The sequence below is a fragment of the Gobio gobio genome (genome assembly GCF_949357685.1).
Source record: "Gobio gobio genome assembly, chromosome: 5".
Classification (NCBI taxonomy): Eukaryota; Metazoa; Chordata; class Actinopteri; order Cypriniformes; family Gobionidae; genus Gobio; species Gobio gobio.
In genome coordinates this window covers 8510956-8532881 of record NC_137101.1, presented here as the reverse complement: position 1 = coordinate 8532881, position 21926 = coordinate 8510956, and the positions used below count along the sequence as shown (strand labels likewise).

Below are 21926 nucleotides of genomic sequence, written 5' to 3'. Positions count from 1 at the left end.
TACCCAAGTTAAAAGGACATCTTTGTCCCTTTTTTACCCCTAAAAGTAAGTACGTATTGCTACTCTAAGGTACTAATATGCACCTTAAAGAGTAAAAAGGTACAAAGATGTCATCTTAAGTGTACTGCCCCAGTGACAGGCAGCTGTACCACTAAAGATAAAATGTTTACACATTTTTCCTGAGAGCAATATATAATATGAGAATGCGCAAAGCTAGAACCTTTATTTAAACAGATTGCATGCCTAGATTGTCCAATGAATGACACTGACACAGCAAATATGCACATATAAATGTTAACCCAGGGTTTAGTGTGCAGCTAAATTTACCCAGGGTTTAGAAATGACCCAGGGTTACCTATTTCAAGTGTGAAAATCTCTTAGGAAAGATAAGGAACACAAATAAAAGACAAGCCTACTTAGTAGTTCTTAATACAAATGTAAGGCAGGATAGTCTATTGGCAGTTTTTTGTATATTGTAAAACAATTTAAAATCCAATTGGCAAAAAAAAAAAAAAAGAGAGCAGGTACAAATGAGCATGATGCTTCTGCTGAAGATCTTTGCATTTTGTTTCATTGTGTTGTGCTGCAGTTGTTTTTGTAACAGTGGCAGTACTCTCAAATACTCTCAAAACCCTAAAGGGTGTATATTAGTTTCAATACAAAAGTGTACCTTTCAGGATACTGTCCCAAGGACAAGCTTTTGTACCCCTAAAGGTCTAATTCTGAAGGAAGTGATGTGATGCTGCTGTGGTCTTCGTTGAACTTCTGAGTAGTTGATGGACAGCATAAGCTCTTTTCCAAACCTATAGCGTTCTATCTTCCTACATAGACAGCTGCCTTCTAAGCTTCTTAAAGGGTTAGTTCACCCAAAAATGAAAATTCTGTCATTAATTACTTACCCTCATGTCGTACGACACCCGTAAGACCTCCGTTCATCTTCAGAACACAAATGAAGATATTTTAGTTGAACTCTGATGGCTCTGAAAGGCCTCCATTGGCACAATGCACTTTACACTCTCAAGACCCTTAAAAGGTACTAAAGACGTCGTTACAAAGTCCATCTCACTACAGTGGTTCTACAATAACTTTATGAAGTGACGAGAATAGTTTTTGTGCGCAAAAAAACCCTAAATAACGACTTATATTCAACTTCGAAGCGTTATGAATCAGTGAGTCGATTCAGCAGTTTGGATCGCCAAAGTCACGCGATTTCAGCAGTTTGGCGGTTTGACACGCAATCCGAATCATGATTCGACACTGATTCATAACGCTTCGAAGCTTCATGATGCCATGTTTTGAAATCGTCATCACTATATAAGTCGTTATTTAGGGTTTTTTTGCGCACAAAAACTATTCTCGTCACTCCATAAAGTTATTGTAGAACCACTGTAGTGAGATGGACTTTGTAACGACGTCTTTAGTACCTTTTAAGGGTTTTGAGAGTGAACCGTGCATTGTGCCAATGGAGGCCTTTCAGAGCCATCAGATTTCAACTAAAATATCTTCATTTGTGTTCCGAAGATGAACGGAGGTCTTACGGGTGTCGAACGACATGAGGGTAAGTAATTAATGACAGAATTTTCATTTTTGGGTGAACTAACCCTTTAACTGAAATGGAACCTCAAAAGTGACTTCTTAGTTATATGTATACTTTGGAATAATTTTTTTGTTTTCATTTTTTTTTGTTGAAATTCTCTCTGGGATTTTCCTTTCTGTGAAGAATACATGCAATAATGAGAATGATCTGGCCAAAAACGAGGTATCGTAGAAGGCAGCCCGAATACATAGCCTAGCATTTGGAACAGCCTTGACACTTAATATGTCATTAAATAGACAGCTTTGGGGACAGAGCAGTATATTAAGAAGCAGAAAAGGAGATGGACGACTCTACTGAGCAATGCAGCGCTGCACAGATCACAGACAGCCATCGCCCGCAGCAACACAGGACTCGGCCCATAAATCCGGGCGACTTCACCAGAACAAAATCTCCATGGAGATGAGAGTTTTGCCACTCTGCCCCAGTGTGGCGGAGCGTCGACAACTCTACAGTGACAGGAGGAGAAAAATGGATAGATGGCACTGGACTAGATGGACTGACAGAGAGAGGGATGATGATGATAAAAGACAGAGAGAAGCTCACAGGCGCACTATGGTGGAATGCTATTACCAGATCTCAGCAGTGCTTATGTTTTTTTAGGTCTGCATGTGTAAACACACATACACACAAGAACGCTGGCATGAGATGAGGATTTCTGTCACGACATATCGGAGTGGATTAATACTGGATGGTTTTAATCTAACTCATGAGTTCATGACTGTTGTAAACACCGTTAGCTTGACAAGCCACACACACACACACACATATATACATGCTTATTTATCAACTTTGATGTAAGGGCTTACTGTGATATTTGCAGGAACCATCTGTCAGTGAACACACCTTAGATGGGCCACACACACACACACACACACATTCCACCTCTCACACCTGGCTATAAAAATGAGAACATATCATAGACCTCTATTGTTGGTATCAAACCAAACCCTAAACGTATTACTATAATAATAAATTATTTGTAAATGTATTAATATTATTATACTTCATAATTACGATTAAAATGAGTCTTATTTATTCCCATTTTTTGCTTTTGTTATAAACAATATATAATTTATAGTATATATATATTACAATATATAATATACAATATAAATAACAAAATAATTTGTTTATATCAAATTATAATTACTAGAGGCAAACCCTAAAACACCTTTACTCTTAGTTATGACAGAAAACATCATTTATCCCCTATATGAATCTGTTTTTCATTTTAGCGACACCTCCATGTGGTTTCATTGCGCTTTACTATTCTTCTAAGGACATATTTGCTCCTGAAAGTTTAGAAAATACACCCACACACATTGCTGCACGGGCCAACTTCATTTAAAAAACAATTACCTGGCATGCATTTACAATACATCTGCGTTTATACTTAGAATTCAGGGCTTGCAAGTAACAAACACACATAGTTATCACACACACTGGCACAGAGGTAAATCGCAGGACACGGAGGGGTGGCAAAAGAAGTGTTAACAAGAGAGATAGACAGAATGAGGGAAGAAGGAGCAGAAAATGAGGAAGACTTGAGGGGGAAGGGACAACACAACAACATATGGTGACAAACACGGTGACAGGAAGACTTGAGAAAGCGTGCGTGAGAGAGAGAGAGCGAGACACTCACCAGGGTGAGCCGTAGATGCGGAAGCCCCTGACGGTAACATCAGAGTCCTGCAGGTAGATGCAGTTGGTGAGCAGGGACTGCACGTTCTCGTAGTTCTCCGGCTTGAGTTTGGAGGCCGAAGGAAAGTAGTAGAAATCCTGCTTTATCAGGTCTGCCATAAACTCCTGATCGAATGTCAGCTCGTGGTTCCCAGCTATAACGATTTTTATCTCGTAGGGCAGAGTGCCTGAGGAAAGAGAAAGCAGCTGTCATGATACAGTGCCTTCGTTAGGGACGGGTTATCATATTTATTTTATTATTTATCGGCTCCCACGCTTTTTTACGAACATATTTCCATAACTTTCCAAGACTTTTTTAAGAAACATTTTGAAGACACTGCACTCAAAATAAATTGTATCTGATCTGAGCTAAGAATAACTAGAAAATCAATGTTCACTAGAGCAATTATCATTACTTTTTTAGATTCTACTGAAGATTGTATTATTTTCTGGCATTTTTATTATCAATGAAATCCCCCCTTTTTTTAAAGGGTTAGTTCACCACCCAAAAATGAAAATTCTGTCATTAATTACTTACCCTGATGTCGTTCGACACCCGTAAGACCTTCGTTCATCTTCAGAACAGAAATGAAGATATTTTAGTTGAAATCTGATGGCTCTGAAAGGCCTCCATTGGCACAATGCACGGTTCACTCTCAAGACCCTTAAAAGGTACTAAAGACGTCGTTAAAAAGTCCATCTCACTACAGTGGTTCTACAATAACTTTATGGAGTGACGAGAATAGTTTTTGTGCGCAAAAAAACCCTAAATAACGACTTATATCATGATGACCGATTTCAAAACACTGCATCATGAAGCTTCGAAGCGTTATGAATCAGTGAGTCGAATCATGATTCGGATTGCGTGTCAAACCGCCAAACTGCTGAATCGACTCACTGATTCATAACGCTTCGAAGCTTCATGATGCCGTGTTTTGAAATCGTCATCACTATAGAAGTCGTTATTTAGGGTTTTTTTGCGCACAAAAACTATTCTCGTCACTCCATAAAGTTATTGTAGAACCACTGTAGTGAGATGGACTTTGTTACGACGTCTTTAGTGTCTTTTAAGGGTCTTGAGAGTGAACCGTGCATTGTGCCAATGGAGGCCTTTCAGAGCCATCAGATTTCAACTAAAATATCTTCATTTGTGTTCCGAAGATGAACGGAGTTCTTACGGGTGTCGAACGACATGAGGGTAAGTAATTAATGACAGAATTTTCATTTTTGGGTGAACTAACCCTTTAAATAATCGCCTCTCATTTTTCCCACGACTGTGGGAACCCTTTAGTGACAATAGTCTATCTGGTGCTAAGTGTCTTGATTCAAACCTGCAACCTTTCACTTACAAGCCTTGAACCAATTTTAAACTAATAAGCAGGTCTAGACAGGTCTTTTTTGTTTTTGCATTTTCTTCAATACATTTTGAGGGAAAATCTGTCAAAATGTGTTAAACAGAGCTTAGAGACTGCACTATTGTTGGTACCTAAAAGCCAAAATCTTTAATAAATGAACACATAAGGGGGATGGGGATGTGTAGCACTGTAAATGACAGTCGGAAGAATTCGGAGGAAATCTGAGCTGCTTTCTGCGGCACAGATGCCGCATGGGCCTGCCAAAAAGGTGGGCTACATCATTCTCCTCGAGGTATTAAGTTGGTTGATATTGGCACTTTTGTGTTTTTCGGCTAGCAGAATGCATCGCAGCAAATCAGAGCATGATGGAGGACTCTTAAAGAACTTGTTTTCGGCTCCTCTCTGGAACAATGCAAATTAATATAGCACTTCATAATTCTGACATCAATAAATGCACAAATATTATTACTCCTCGTTCCATCGCCATCTCCACTTTTTCACGGTTCTATAAAATGTTCACCACACCGGGGAGCGAACCTGTCCACGCCTGACAAACACAAAGACAGTCTGTCCCCACAAATCTCCTCTCTCCGAATCGCTCTCCCCGCAGCCCTACGGATCCGAGGCGAAATTACGCCAAACATCTGGAAATGTTCCCTTTATTTGAAAAGTGTCATAAAAGAGATGAGATGCGTCAGAAAGTGTAAGGTTTGAGGTGTGACGGAGAGTTCAGTCAGCCTGTGTTTTGACAATTACGCAGCCAAGCGCGTCCCTGAAAAGCGGCAATTAAATTGTGGGCGGGAAGGATGTGGGGGGTTCTGGTTTTGAGGACCTACAAAAAAAAAAAAAGATGAAAAAAATGACAGAGTGCACACACACACACACACACACACACACGGTCCCTCGCACATGCTTATGCTCAAAGCGTGTGACTTAACAGCAATTTTCCTGACACTTAACACACGCACAATACTCCACGGCACCTCTAAAAATCTGCGGCCATAAGCACAATTTTACCATCGCTGGGAGATGATCATAAAAGTAAGACATGGACAAAAATTAAGTGTGAGTTTTATGTGTCCGTGGCAGATGCTTTACAAGAATCTTACCGATTTAAAGCCTCCTTCCAGAGGCAAAGCTCTGATATGTTTGCTCAACACTTCTGTAATAAAGAACTATCTTCAAGCTCAATCGTTTGATTTACAGAGATCTGATTTGATTCCCAAGCAGTTCATATCTTCAAATGAAGCATGTCAAACCCTTTTCAACATCACTTTCTCAGACATCTGTCAATACACCCTACATAATACACGGAATATTTCATTCTAATTGGTCTTAGCATTTTGTTGTCCCAGGCAACAGATTTCCTTCATGCTGTGTAAGTTTCATATCTCTCGTAGCATTATGCAGTCTGCTTCTGCTCGCATAATAAGTATTTAATATTGATTAAGTAAGTATCCGTGTAAAAGGTGTAACAATGTACATGCTATGGGTCCTGATCACCCTGTCATGGTTTATTCTGTGACTATACTACTTAAGACTATAAATTGTCCTCTACCTCAGAGGTTCTCAACTGGTTTTGCTTCAAGACCAAGACTTTAAATTCAAATTGGTTTAACATGCAAAAGACAAACAAATGTTACGGCTGGCCATGTTGGAATCGATGTAACTACGTTTTACCTATAGTAGTAGAGACAGAAGTTGTGCTCAATTAGGGCATGTTCACACTTGGCATGTTTTATTCAATTAAAATGAACCCTGGTGCGATTGCTCTGTTAGTGCGGTTCATTTGAACATGTGTGAACGCTGCCATCCAAACAAGTGGACTGAGACTGCTGAAAAGATTGGGTCTTGGTCCGCTTCCAAACGAATTCTGGACATGTAAACAAACCAAAAACAGGAAGATGAGATCCTAAAAAGGACAGAATGCTCACGCATATCGTTTTTTTTTTCTCATCATAGTTGCGATGTTGCCCATCACAGTTCGGTACAGGCCTCAGGACCGCGTTTCCTGACACTATCATTTTTGTTTGTGTGTGTGTGACGGAGGGATTCCTGCCGTTGTTTTGACTCATTTATACATTTTATAAGCTCTTCACAAGTTCTCAGCTGGTCAAAATCCCAATATATGTAGCTACGAACATACAACGAGCGCATTTAGTCCAGCACACAGCATTGTTTTGGATGTTCGGTAAGTTCTATCATGATGTAATAATAGCCAACCAATCAGGTTGGTGAACATATCCCAATGTCTTTATGTTCAGCATCTTTAGGTTGGGTGTTAAAGGATTAGTTCACTTCAAAATGAAAATGTCCTGATATTTCACTCACCCCCCATCTCATCCAAGATGTTCATGTCTTTCTTTCTTCACTCGAAAAGAAATTACGTTTTTTGAGGAAAACATTCTAGGATTTTTCTCCACATCATAGACTTTCATGGCAACCAAAATGTTGAAGGTCCAAATCAATGCAGTTTCAAAGCGCTTCGAAGGGCTTCAGAGGCTCCCAGACGAGGAATAGGTTATTATCTAGTGAAACCATCATTCACTTTAAAAAAAAAGGTCACGCTAGACGTAGGCGGAAGTACGAGGACTAATACAAATGCCCTTTACCCAAAACACTCCATCTTCAACTTCAAAATCGTCCGACATCGTTGTTTAACCTTTTTTTGTTTGTTGCTAAAGGACGTTTGTATTAGTCTTCGCACGAGCGCTTTGTAAACACGAGGGCGGTACTTCTGCCTACATCTGGCGTGACCTTTCTGACGTGATTACGCAATCCTTGGTGCGTCGCAGAGCAGCGCAAGATGAGCAACTTAGGTTAAAAAAAATATAATGACAGATGGTTTCACTAGATAATAGCCTATTCCTTGTCTGGGATCACGCAGAGCCTCTGAAGCCCTTCAAAGCCCTTTGAAACTGCATGATTTGCACCTTCAACATTTTGGTTGCCATGGAAATCTACGATGTGGAGAAAAATCCCGGAATGTTTTCCTCAAAAAACTTAATTTATTTTCGACTGAAGAAAGAAAGACATGAACATCTTGGATGAGATGGGGGTGAGTGAAATATCAGGAAATGTTCATTTTGAAGAGAACTAATCCTTTAAAATGCCAATGTGAACGCTAAGCAGACCAGGACTAAATGTTGTTGTTTTTTTGGTCCGGACCAAACGAACCGAACTACAAGTGTGAACACACCCTTAGATGCACAGCCTGTCAAGAAAAACAAAATATGGGAAGTATTTCTCTTATAAAAGTTTATTTTACTATCCTAATTAAGCACCATTATATGTTTAGCTGCATTGTATTATTTTAATTGTAGAATTGTTCGTCCATAACCCTTTTTTTAGGGATCACGACAGTCTTCCTTCTGTTCGTCTATGTTCTCACAACACACAGCCATTTGTTAACGTGCGTCCTTGCATCAAAAAAAAGAAAAGATAAGAAATTCCATATTGTGTTTATGTTGCGCACCATCAGTTTCACATACATGTGTAGGCACTGCAAAAGTGTGAAAATCTCCCGGTGCATATGTTCATCTCTGTGCACTCATTGCCTTTCTTTTCTCTCCTTGTCGCACTCCCTTTCTCTCTCATATAGATTCCACAAACGGCCAGACTCCTTCAAAGGCAGAATTACAGAGAGAATCACCATTTTACAATGGAGTCATTCTCTTAGAAACACAAAAAAAAAAAAAAAAAAAAAGCCTTTGGAAGCAATCAATCACACAAATACAAAATGCCAGCAAGAGGGAGGACGGAAAAGACGAGCCCAAAGCTTTTGTGATGAGGAGGAGCGGGAAACGGAAAAGAAAAAGAAAAAAGCATGCCGATTTCAGCCCAAAATGCCTAATCCGGACACACGGACGAGTGTGCGCTGCTTGTTGTTATTAGTTTCTATCTTTTGGGCTCTTTGTCATTGATTTCAAAAGCACTTTCAAGGCGGCAATAGCTTAAATTTCACTGTGAATCTGACGGACAGCTTCTGTTCTTTTCACTTCAAAAAGAGTGCAATTAAAGCGGATGAATGCAGGCCCGTGCGTGCTCACAGAGAGACATACGTGCTGAGAAAATAGCATGTTCAACAACTTGAGACACACACACAAGCACTTGCCATACAAAATGTCTCACTCTTAAACATGTCTTGTGAGCTGCAGTATTGACATGTTTTTTTGTGTGTGTGTGTGTGTGTGTGTGTGTGTGTGTGTGTGTGTGTGTGTGTGTGTGTGTGTGTGTGTGTGTGTGTGTGTGTGTGTGTGTTGTGGACCATTGGAATATGGGCTTTAGAGGTGCATAAGCCCAGAGGAAGTGTCCGGATTTGAGTGCTATTGTCATTTCTGTTCTGGTGGGTGGTCTTTCGACTTTGATGGAGCAAATCCTCCAACCTCCAAAATTCAGAGCTCATTCAAGAGGATTACGGAGCTGTCTCACACTGTGTGTGTGTGTGTGTGTGTGTGTGTGTGTGTGTGATGCTGCAGACGTTCTGCGAGACGTTTGCCACCTACGTGATACGTGCACTTTCTTGTAAGTTGGCTGACTGAGAAAGTATCTGCCAACGGCATAACTGTGCATTTAACACAAATTAAATTTAATCAGTTTGTATTGTGAAACACAAATGGACAAAAAAAACATTTCAGTTTCCATCTCATTCTTCATGCTGTCATGTTGCCTTTACAGTGTATTCATTAGATAAATAATTCATGTCACTACAATACATTACAAAGAAAATATGAAAATGCCTGCCTCTAAAAGTTTCTGTTTATATTCATCTTTGAATGGGTTTTAACAGATTGTATTTTCTTTCTTACACACGACAATGCTGTTTAGTTTGTTTTTCATAAATGTTTTTTTCCTGTAAGAACAAACGGTAGATGGGATAAAAATCAAAGACTCTGACTGTGGTGATGCTGATTGGTTGATTTTACTATTTGAACCATTAAATGAGATCCATTTTTAATTTTTCCCCATTTAAAGCTTTTTTGGCCTCCAACATTTTCATGACCATTTCCCACCCTCTCTGTGACCCTTTTTAATAATTAACAGGCAGTTTTTGCTCATGTACTGTGTTTTTTTTTGTTTTTGGTTAAGTCTAATATAGTTTGCGCTGCACTTCAATAACAGCTTTGCAAAGCCTAAAACAATACATAAAACAATCTCTGTTGAAACGTGCCAATCAAAGTTTGAATATCAGACGTGGGCGGCCATGCAGTTATCTATCTAATGTTAAAACTAAGGAAGCAAACAACAAGTGTTTTTTTTTCCAGTTTAGTTTCAATCTTCTTTCAGTGTTTTTGGACTGAGTTCTGCAAAACAGTTAGAGTTCATGTTTTCATTGTCCATCGAATGCTTTTATGTCAAAAGCTCAAGTAATGTTTGATTTCTCATTATATGACCCCTCTAAAGCATATTTTGTACATTTGATTTATTTAGTTCATGCTTCTCACTTGTTTCAACCATTCGGTTCACCCTCTTCCTTCTTTTTAGTTCTTTCTTTTTTAGTCCATAATCCCAGCTCAACAGAAAACAGTGACGCTTTGAAGAAGTGAAGTGAAGAATCTTTCTGCCAACGTGCACAAACACACAAACGGTGTAGGTGTTCTTTGTGTTTCTTCATGTGCCCATGTGAAATGTAAACACACAGTATTATAACAGACACACACACACACACACACACACACACACACACACACACACACACACAGCATCCCCCCATGCATAAGAAATCAGTCTCTCTCACACACACAGGTGGCAGGGCACAAGGTAGGAACAAAAACTCAATCTGTAAAACTATGAGTTTGTATACACTGTACATAAAACAGTGATGCAATTATTCATTTTTATCTTTACTTGCTTCATGAAAAGGACAATTTTCACATATTTACTCTATTGTATGCAGTTATTTTCTGTGGGGAAATCCATAAAACCTTTGTTTTTGTTTTTTTGCATTAGAAGATGTGGTTCTGCTCCTAATCATACTACAAAATACCTGAAGCATAGGTTGTAAGGGCTACATTTATAGTGCTTTTATTTCCATGTTAAACATTGACAGGTGATGGACACTGTCATGTCATGGGAAAGAGAAATACATTCTTCAAAATTAGAAAAAAAATTAAATCATACCAGTAAATAAAGACAGAACTTTTAATACACTTGTAAGAAATTCTTATATTTTTTAATGGAATATTGCATTATTTAGTATAAATGATTTACCCGTAAACATCATTATTTATTAATTTGTTCTTAAATCATAACCCCCCCCCACCCTCTTTTCATCTCTGATGACATTCTTACAAAGTGTGGGCGGAACAACCTGTCACTTATATGAGATCAACCAATAGGAAAACCATAATGGTCCAACTATCCAATCAATTTCCACCGTTGGACTAATGTCCCAGCCGACATTCTTTCTTGTACAAGAAGCCACTTCACTCAGATATAGGGCCCTATCTTGCACCCAGCGCAATTGACTTTGTACACCGACGCATGTGTCATTCCTATTTTGCACCCGCGCAAAGCGCGCTTTTCCCTCCACAGAAGCACGTCGCTAAACTAGTGAATGAACTTGCGCTACCTGGGCGGTTCAGCGCAAAAAAGGAGGCGTGTTCCGGCGCAAACAATCCCTGGTGCTATTTTGCTGTTCCATTAAACAATTGCGCCACTGACCAGAAAAAACCTAGTCTAAAGTCAGTGGCGCGTTGCGCGTTGTTCATTATGCTATTTTAAGGGCGCATGCTTGACCATAATGTATAGCGTGCACAACGCGCATACACTTTGCTCATGTAATCTACACAGATGCAACAGTTATTTTTGCAAATCATAAATTGTTACACAAAAAAATATTAACACATGAGATGACGGAAATCATTGTGGTGTGCCACGAAGATGTGAAAAAATAGGCATAAATCTAGCTTACAAATGATTCAGGCTAATTGTAATAATTAAGGATAAGACCTGTTTGCCCAATAGTGGCAAGACATATATGTATATAAGGACATCTGACAAATTGGTTTGTCCGTCAAGAACCAGGAAAAAAAATCGACTGAAAAACTGAAAAAACTGAAAGACTGAAAAAAAAAAGACTGTGAAATCACCTTTACCATAATGTACAACATTACAACTTCACTTCTCTGTCTTTCACTGCTCTTACAAGCATATCAGTCTCCTCGGCTGTGAACCGCTCCTGGCGTGCGCCTGGTAAATACGCCATAATAATAGCAATCCATAATGGAACTTGCGCACCTGCTTTTAAAGGGAATGTTGGATGACGCTCGGATTGGTTTATTCACGTTACGCCCAAACCACACCTATGAATAATGAAGCTACTTCAGACCAACCCATTTTAGATTTGCGCCGGGCGCAAGAGCCATTTATCCCGCCGGGAGAATAGCAACAGCGCCGAGACCCGCCCACAAAGTTACTTGCGCTTCGCGCTTTGACAGTTGCGTTTCAGATCGTTAAAATAGGGCCCATACAGTCAAACCAAAAATTAAGTCTCTCTTTAACATCATCACAGTTTATTTGCTATAGTTTAGAAAATTGTAATAAAATATGACGAGAACTCAACAAGAGTTAAACTGTGTCAGAACAAATTCATCTTGATAATATCATATAACTTTAATAGAAATGTATGTAATGCATGACCATCAACCAATCAGCTGTTAAATTTAAGAATACAATAAAATAATACCAATTTACGTCAACCAATGTCCAAGCAATGCTTCATCTTGTTCAGTCTGTGGTGTAAAAGGTCGCATTAGCAATTAAAGAAAAAACACTTGGTCAGGTCAAAGTGTCTGAAAAATTTTGGTCCCAAATTATTAATTCAATTTTACTGGTAGTCACTGTATGAAGAATTTTTGGGTATAATATGCCCCAGTTTACTTTATTTTGCTATCCTCACTTAAATAAATGAACTGTAGTGTCCTACACACACTAGTAAACAATTATTTCTAGTGTCTGAATAATTTTTGGATTGACAGTATGTCTCAATACAAAAGAAAAGACAATCGAAACTTCTGTTTCAAGGCGACTTTAAAAAAGCAATAAGATGAAAAATATATTAATATGCTAAACAAATGAAACGCCATACACACAGATCCATAGACTACACTAAACTACACAATGATTTAATCTTTGTCTGAGATTGTGTTTTACACTTTAAGTGAAAAACTGTAAAGCAGTGTCAAGCTTCCTCGTTAATAATCCACAGCTAAACCTTCAGCTGACTAAACCCATGGCAGGGTGAAAAAAAAATGCAGAAAAAAAGAGCCGTAGAGCTTGAAGGAAGAAAAAGGGAGAGCACATTAAAGTTTCATGATGGTTTTCTCTCCAGATACAGACCAGAGAGAGAGAATGGAGGGAAAATTCCAAAGTTGAGAGGAGAGAGAGGGGAAAAGAAAAGAAGTGAGAAAGGTGTAAACTTTTCTCCCAAGAATCTTCCACCCCACACACTGAAACACATCTCACACAGCCCACGCAGCCGTCACATCACCATTGGGCTAATCTATAATTCATAATGTGGACAGGACAGGACAAGATGGGAAAAACTACCAAACCTTCCTGACCTGAGAGAAAGAAAGTATATTATCTACTTCAACCCTTACACACAGAAAAAGTACACTGACTGAGAAACAATGCAACAACACATTCATTCTTGAAATTCAGCCTCACCTATGCGCAAATTGTCTTAATAAACTCACAGAAACACCTGTGAATCCTGGGAGTGCTCGAACAAGCAAACTTCTCAAATTGGACTGGACTACTACTGCAGTCCACACAGACGTAACTTACTAAAACTATTGATTTTATTCTTCAGCCACTAGAGAGGCAGATTTCATGTGACCTCCTTCTTCATTTCTATGACCCCCAGAAAGGTTGTACTATCACTTGTGATTACTAGGGATTCATTTCAGATCTTTCCGTTCTTGCAAGAAATTATGTTCAAGCATGATCTCCGGCCGGTGTAAGCCTGAAGGAGACATGGGGAAGATACAAGCACGGTTTCTCGCACCAGTTGCTCAGCAGGAAAATACAAATGCACTGTAAATTTAATGCTCAAAATAATTCATTGGTTTGAGTAGTGTAAACTTGCATTGAGCAAATTAGTTCAATCAAATGAACTTTTATGAGTATTTAGAAATCTCTTTCTTTTGAGTTCACAAAACTGGCACGTTTTAAGTCATCTGAATTGGCTGAATTATTTAGAATTTTCTGAACTTGTTTCTTAGCCTGACGCGGTCATAATCAGATTCTAGTCAGAATATGAGTCTGATACTGCTTCATTGGGCTGTGATTATGAGGCGTGTTTCAACCGAACCAGGAAAGACCTACAACCAATCAGATCAACGGAGTAAGTGACGTATGTTGAGCGAGGCAAAGTTGTCAACAGAACTTAACTGCACGCACTCTGGAAAAAGTAGAAGAAGAAGATGAGTGTAACGATCTTTGCCGGTGTTGTAAAAAAAATAATTTAAGGATACACTGAGTACTTACCAACACAATCATCATTTCTGAGAGAAATAGTAAAGGTGAATGCATATGCGAACAAGATCTCCGTTTAGGATTAGAACGAATTCAACCCAAGCGCTCTTTGGTGACGTGGATGATTACGTTACTGTTTATCCTCTGTCCATCATCGTCTAAAGCCCGCCCTGACAATTTGATTGGTCCGAACAGCTCTGGTTCGAGCATAGTTGCTCCTAGGGCTGGGCGATAAAACGATAACGATATGTATCGCGATAAGACACTTAATCGATATCAATAAAAAATGCGTTCGATAAAACGTTAAAAAAATTATTTTTTGGTCGGAAGAAACCAAAGGTTGCGAAGCAAGTTTGGCTGCATGAACAAAGGCACTCGCTCTCTGGTAACCAAGCAACGTAGGGAGTGACAGGCTAACAGCCAATCATGTAACTGTATCCAGTTTGGTTGCACCATATCGTTGTCTCGTGTTGGATTAATTCTTTAGTAAACAGCTGATAAAACAGGAAAACAAGTCAGCTCGCCAGTATGGCAGTTTTTTGGATTTTATAAGTCTGACCGTAGTCAGACCAATGTCGTCTGCAAGACGGTCGTCCCCACCAAGACTGGTAATACCACAAACTTGTTTTACCATCCTTGTTTATACTTTCGTCTGGCTCCGCCAGAGCGCGCGCGCCTCGTTTGTTTGGGGACGTGTTTATACTCGACACGCTCGCCGTTGTGCTATTCTTGACTTTGGCTGAATACGAAATTGCCACCTAAACCCTCAATCACTATTCCCTACTTTAGTCCACTAATAGAGTTCACTTGAGTGAGTGAATGAAAACAAGTGAGCAAATTCGGACAGCTGCTGTGTGTAAATCGGCTGTACACTCGTTATTGCGGTGCAAAGTGGGATAGAATGAGTGCACTCAATAACGTCCACTATCGTTTTGGACACCACTACAAATGGCTGTCCCTTCAAATAGCGCCCTATTTGAGGGTATAGGGGGCGATCTCGGATTCAGTCTTTGAAACGACAAGGAGAGGTAATGTTACTCTGCATCAGTGCCTAATGACAAAGCATCTAAACGCTAACAGTTACAAAGAAATAACAGAGGCACTGCACCTTAATGTTAAGAGATAATTGTTAAGTGTTCATTATGATTTTAGACTTGTGTTTATATTTTAATTATTTGAGTGTTTTCCATGGTTGTGTTGACATTTCTGCCTTTATTGCTAACTGAGGGGATTATAATCAGAGGAAGGTTACGTTGAAAATTAAAATGTTTAAATGTAAAATATTTTTCTCCTGGTCCTTATTTTAAATAGGTCATTAAAATGATCGATATCGACCGATATGAAACACTTATATCGTGATACAGTTTTCAGCCATATCGCCCAACCCTAGTTGCTCCACAACGGATCAAGTCCAGACCGGACTTTCCGACCTCAAATGTTGTGGGCGGGGTTAAGTTCGGCTGGCATCCAGGCTAATTGTTTCTTTTAATTTAGACAAATATAAATTAAATTGAAACTGGGCTGGGACTTTTATATCCCAGCATGCTTTGCCATGACACTCGAAAAGGAGAGTAAATGCTAAGTGTTTTTGTGCAAGATTAATGTTAAATGGGATATAGTAGTGTTTAAATGTTTTACTATGCTAATTTTATAGTTTCTGTTATGCTGTATTTTTTGTAACCATTATGGTGAGAAGTGGAGCATGAGCTTAGTTTGATAACAGATATATATTAAATGTTTTATGTTGCTGTTGCTGAATTAGGTAGTTAAAGCTAGCCAAGTTTCCACTACTAAAAATATTTAGATAAGATATTAAGATAATTGATTACAAAGTTAAATGTATGAATTAGCTTACTCAAATATTTCAAATACAAATACAAATCTGACAGTTCTGCTTACGAAAACTTTTAATTTCTTAACTAAAAATGTTTGATGTAACTGATTGCCTCAAATATTTTGATTTTTTCCAACTTATTTGGGTATACAGTGTGATTCAAGATCAATAAACACAGAGATCAGAAAAAATACAGATTTTCTTCAAATTACAGATTTTAAATTGCGCTCCGACATGCTACAAATAGTGTCAATTAATGTCAATTAATGTGGTAGTGTCAATTAATAAATATAATTAAATCACATATTTGAATTAGGGCTGTCAAAAGATTAATCGCGATTAATCGCATCCAAAATAAAAGTTTGTGTTTACATAATATATGTGTGTGTACTCTGTTAATTATTATTTATATATAAATACACACACAAGCATGTATATATTTAAGAAAAAAATATTATTTTTATATATAAAAAATTTATATTTATATATATTATAGATTATATAAATGTATATACAGTATATACATGCAAATATTTCTTAAATATATACATGAATGTGTGTGTATTTATATATAAATAATAATTAACAGAGTACACTACACACACATATATTATGTAAACACAAACTTTTATATTGGATGCGATTAATCGCGATTAATCTTTTGACAGCCCTAATTTGAATATTTGCTAAGAAAAGCTAATGAAGATAATGAAAGGACACTATTAAGGCAGATAAGTAAATCATTAAATAGACATTGAAAAAAGTGGCTTTAGATGACTAGTTTTTTCCATATTTATGAACGCAAGTCTATCACTCACCTACAAACGGCAATCCATTTTGCAATGTTTTTGTCTATATAAACACACGCAAGACAGACATCTTCAATCGCTCTGACACATTACTGTTTTCCCCATGTCTCGCACCATGAGAGCCATTTTATTACAGCATTCCAGAGGTGCTAAAACACACCATATAGTAACAACTAGGACACAAAACCCCAGTTTACCAAGCTACCACGTAAACATGTGTTGTAGTTTTATATAAATGATAACTAGAGTTTGGATCCATGTTAGCCACTAAATAAATAAACCGTCTTTCATGTACTTCCACTACTCCTCCGAGTTGCTTTACGCTGTATTGCCACTAAGGTGATGCTCCATTATTGAAGAACTCAAACTGGCTAAAAAATTAAGGCTGACAAGTTCAAGCGGTCTCGAGGAGCACAGACAAAAAGAGAGGAAACAGATTTAGCAATCATCAGCGTGCCGAAGCGAAAGAGAAAAATATATAACTGACAAGGAGGCCTTGAGACTAGGTTAGAGTTAAGAGCATCACCATATGAGGAAGTCCATGTGATACTGTGTGTGTGTGAGTGTGTGTTTGCACACACTTTAAAGTACTGTGAGGTAAAAAGTAAATCCTATCTCTGAGGATTGTTGCTGGATAAAGGAAACATGCGCGCAGCGAGTTCTCTCAGATACACAGGAGCAAAGATACGGAGATGAGAAAAAGAACCACGTTATAAATATTTATACAGAGACAAACGCGAGAACAAACACGCAAACTTCCTTTTTGGCACAGGGACGGCGTGCCAGAAAGAAAGAGAGAGGCAGGACAGCAGAGAATCAATAGCGGGAAAGAAGATGAGACACACGAGCGACAGTCTTAATCTGACTGGTGTCTCCTGCACCCCGCTGACTAACCTCCATCCACATCTCCTGCTTTCTATTCCCTCTCCTCAAACAACACCAGTCATCTTTATTATTCTGTTTATTACTGAACCTTCCTCATATTCTTGGACATGCACATGCATGTGTACAATAAGTAAAAAACATGCAAAACATCATGACTAAGACCTCTACATGCCACTTATGGTCTATCTGCTAAACATCTCAGCCCTTCATATTCTCCTAGTGATAAAAGGACCTGAATTTACATTGAACTTCACTAAAATATTCTATAATTATCAAAGCGTGTTACTTCAAAAAGATATCTTTTCAGGATTTCTGATATCGTTTATGTTGAAAGATCTCTGTGCTTTATTTCCTATGGTGATATTAATAATAATCTGTATAAAATTAAATAACATTACATTTATAATTTCATGTGAAATTAAAAATATTAAATTAAATGTTTATATAATGTCACCAAAAGCTTGAATGTTTAATGCTCATTACATCCCTTTTCTCCATTTTACTTCTGCCTTATTACTCACGTTGATATTGTGATATTTATGAAGCAGGCAAGTTCATGAAAATTACTGTTGACATGTAAATAACATCAGAAATCTGTGAAATACGTCTGTGTTTCCAATAAGACTATTGGACTGGCACTGTATATATTTTTCATAGTTCATTTTCAAAAGATAAAGGCTTCTGTTGAACATGCATCATTCGCAAAGCTACACACATCCCGATGCATATCTTACATGTTCATTATTTAACATTTTGGATAATCTGATTATGTTTTATTGCTAATAGTAAGACTGCAGTTCTCTTAGCTCTGCTTAACATATCTTATCATTGAAATCAGTGCAGAAAATGGCTAGATATGCAGTCTTTTAGACTGTGATCCATAAAAGTGTTGCATGAATCAAACAGCTGGCAAAATATTTTTTTAAGGAAGGGAACTAATTTTTTTAAAAACTCACCGAGCCAGTCGTTAAACTTCTTGACTTCGCTGGGCAGGCCGAGCTCTGTGAAGTCTCCAGCGTGCAGTAAGACGTCACCGTACGGCATCTGAATAGCATCAGTGCGCGAGTGTGTGTCGGAGATACAGACAAACCGTGTGTAGCCCGGGGGCTTGGGGGTGTCATGGGGTAACGGATCTACCCTGTGGAAAGACAGAGAGAGAGAGAGAGAGAGAGAGAGAGAGAGAGAGAGAGAGAGAGAGAGGGGTGTGGGAATACATAAGGTTATATATCGTTCTCTTGCGGCTTAAACAGTTGCATTGGCAGAAAGGGGTCTCTGAGGGACATGGTAGAGTTTTGAATAAGAATGGCCCACTTTAGAGCATCTCCTACTGGGTCGACCACACAGACTCAACCGACAACACACACACACACAGGTACACACTCACAGATATTCAAATAAATAGCTGTGACCTGTTTTTCTTTGTAAATTGGCATGAAAAAAAGGGAAACAATGAAATATGGCCAATCTAAAAAAAAAAAAACTCTCATCACATATTTTCAAAAGCATCTAGTTAGTTGTTTCCCTGAACAATTAGTTCATTAATCTCCTTTAAGGAAGCCCTGAATAATTCAAATTCACGATATTCACGTGAACACAACCGGACGCATTTCATAGGAAGCATTTGGTATCTCAAAAACGCAACGCTCATGGCGTCAGCTGCTTGAAAAACAGCATGAATTTTGATGCAACAGCCAATCATGTCTATAGCAGTGGTGTTTAAACCCCAAAGCGGACAACGTAAACCACGAGTTATATACTCTTTACATATTTTTTCATCAAATTCTTTTATCATTTATCATAGCCTGGTCTGTCTTGAGTATGCTGGTCACAGGATTTGTTTCAAGTTTTCTGTGATCAATTAGTCAGCCTGTCCTAAACCCAACATGGGCGCCATTGGAGCAGGACATTCAGATTTTGTGATAAATAAATATATATTAATCTTAATTTTTTCAGAAAAAAAAAAGCAAACCAACTGCTAATATTAATCGTGAACACTGTCCTAAGATGTTGATAAAGAAAATTAAGTAATATGTTGCTCATGTTGTTATTTACCGCATATTGAAAGGTAAATACAAATGGGAGTTACAACTCATAAAAATCCAAAACTACTTCAAATATTTAAAAAAATCCTTTGAATAATCCTTTTTCCTTAAGTCCAGATTTTTGCTGATCATTTTCCAGGTGATGAACGGCCCTTTTTTTTAACAGAGTTCCAACATGCAAACTGTCAGTTATAACAAAGGATGCTGTCAGCATGCAAATTAAAGTGCTGCTGCTAAAAATATCATTGAAAGAACTAACCGTACAACTAGTCAAACATAGTGACCCATAGCAAAGGTGCAGTGTTTCTTACATGTGGACGTGGGGCGGCTGGAAGCGACCCTGGTTGATGTTGTAGAAGGTGAAGGCTTGAGTCGGGTTGGAGCTGTATTCATCCACCTCCACCACTCCTCTTCCTCCTCTCTGAGACTGTTGCTGCTGTCGTCGGGCTGCCATGATTTCTGAAAGTGTGAAAGCCATGGCAACACACACACAAACACACACTATCTCTTTCTCTCTTACACACGCGCACGCGCCTGTCCGGTGGCGTTCGCTTAAAGGGATTCCACTCTAGCTGGGATCAGATGGTCTTGTGCAAGTCTTTGGGACGTCCAGGACAGTATTCAGTGGCTGGCCCACCGTACGGCTCCACTGCTGGGATATAGAGCCTGCATGCTTCCCCTCAATCACAATACACCAGCAGCCACAATACACCTGAGGGAAAAAATGGCACGAGATACGAGATAAATGCGAGTGGTGACAGCGGGACATTATCAAAACCCACAATCAGACGCATTGTTGGCGGTGGTGTGTCCCACTCTCCTGTGTGTTAGTGCCGAGATCTTACACAAAGCCATGGTAACCATTCTGTCACGATTTCTATGTCTAACAATAGAGTTCCCTGCACTTTCAAGACAGCAGGAGAAAAAAAAAAGATGCGACGCAACAGACAATTGTTTGGGAGGAAAGAGGACACAAAAGCCCTTTGAAAGAAAGGGGAGCTAAAATGTTATTTTGAACTGAAATAACAAGTAAGCTGAAAGCTTACTACTCCATTCCTTGAGAAATACATAAGTGCTCAAATTTTGTGCGAAAAGAATAACAATTCATAAAAGATGGATGATGACTTAGCAAACTAAGTGGGACAAAAGCTTTGAATAACTAAATAATTATAACAATTCAAACTAAACTAAACTAAATATCATGCATTGCTCTTATTAAAAACATAGTAAAGTGATGGAATCAGGTGTTAAAATTATTGCACTTAAGATATATATCATGGTACTGAATGATTACCATATTAAGTATTTTAAAGAAAACATGGTATTACCATCCTACATGTCAAAAACATGTTATTAACATGGTATCATGTCCAACAATAATACTCACATACTTGTTGGCACATTATTGTTAGTGTAACGGTTCACAAAAAGAGCCAAAACGCAATTGACAGTTCGATTGGCTTGAATGTATTAATTTGCTATTAATTTTATTTAATTTTACAAAGTGTCCTTTGACAGATAAACACGATAAGGTATTACGGAATTTGTTTAGATGACAAGGAATAAAACAAACACATAATAACAATGCCAAAAATCAATCACTCGAGCATTCAAGTATTGACTGTATCTATGGTAACTGTCTCTGCTTTCCAGACGAGCATCATTTATTATAACAACGCACTCTTATACATATTCATGCATATTCAAAAATCTATGAGGTGCTGATTTACATACCAGAAATATACGTACCTTTTCAAACTCAAGAGTCTAACGCCAGTGTGGAGACTTGCAGGTAAAGACACCTAACGTTAATACATAACCGGGAAGAGCGTGAACACGCAGCGGCTTCTGTTTGCAGAGGCTCGCGCTGGTTTGTTTGAACTGGAGTCGCGTGGTGCCCCGGCGTGTGTGTGTGTGTGTGTGTGTGTGTGTGTGTGTGTGTGTGTGTGTGTGTGTCTCGCGCTGGGAGACACTCCCCCTCGTGCTGCTCTGGATCTTTCTCCCCTCCTCTTGCGAATCGTGCTATGGCTAAGAGCTTCAATCATGTAACTTCATTAATAATCACAAGCCGACGTTTGACTATTGCTAATACAACCGTTTTTGTTGTTGATGAATTCTATTCACAGAAAAAAATAACCCCTCAAAATTTCCGATAATATTGAATTCGATAAGTATCGGTATTCCTTTCAACATAAAAACGCAAATCTATGTATCTATGGGCACTTTTGTATACACTTAAAATTA

At 38.5% G+C, this 21926-nt stretch overlaps 1 protein-coding gene across 1 annotated transcript in view; it reads right to left on the bottom strand.

Moving 5' to 3' along the window:
* Positions 1-21565, bottom strand: part of mpped1 (metallophosphoesterase domain containing 1) — a 46413-nt gene extending 24848 nt beyond the window's left edge. Inside the window, exons 1-4 of the mRNA XM_079818015.1 lie at positions 21432-21565; positions 19994-20394; positions 18597-18778; positions 3240-3465 (exon numbers count right to left, since the gene is read on the bottom strand). Coding sequence (XP_079674141.1) covers positions 3240-3465; positions 18597-18778; positions 19994-20160 — 575 coding nt within the window. The 5' untranslated portion in view covers positions 20161-20394; positions 21432-21565. The remainder of the gene's footprint in view (positions 1-3239; positions 3466-18596; positions 18779-19993; positions 20395-21431) is intronic.
* Positions 21566-21926: the final 361 nt, after the last annotated feature.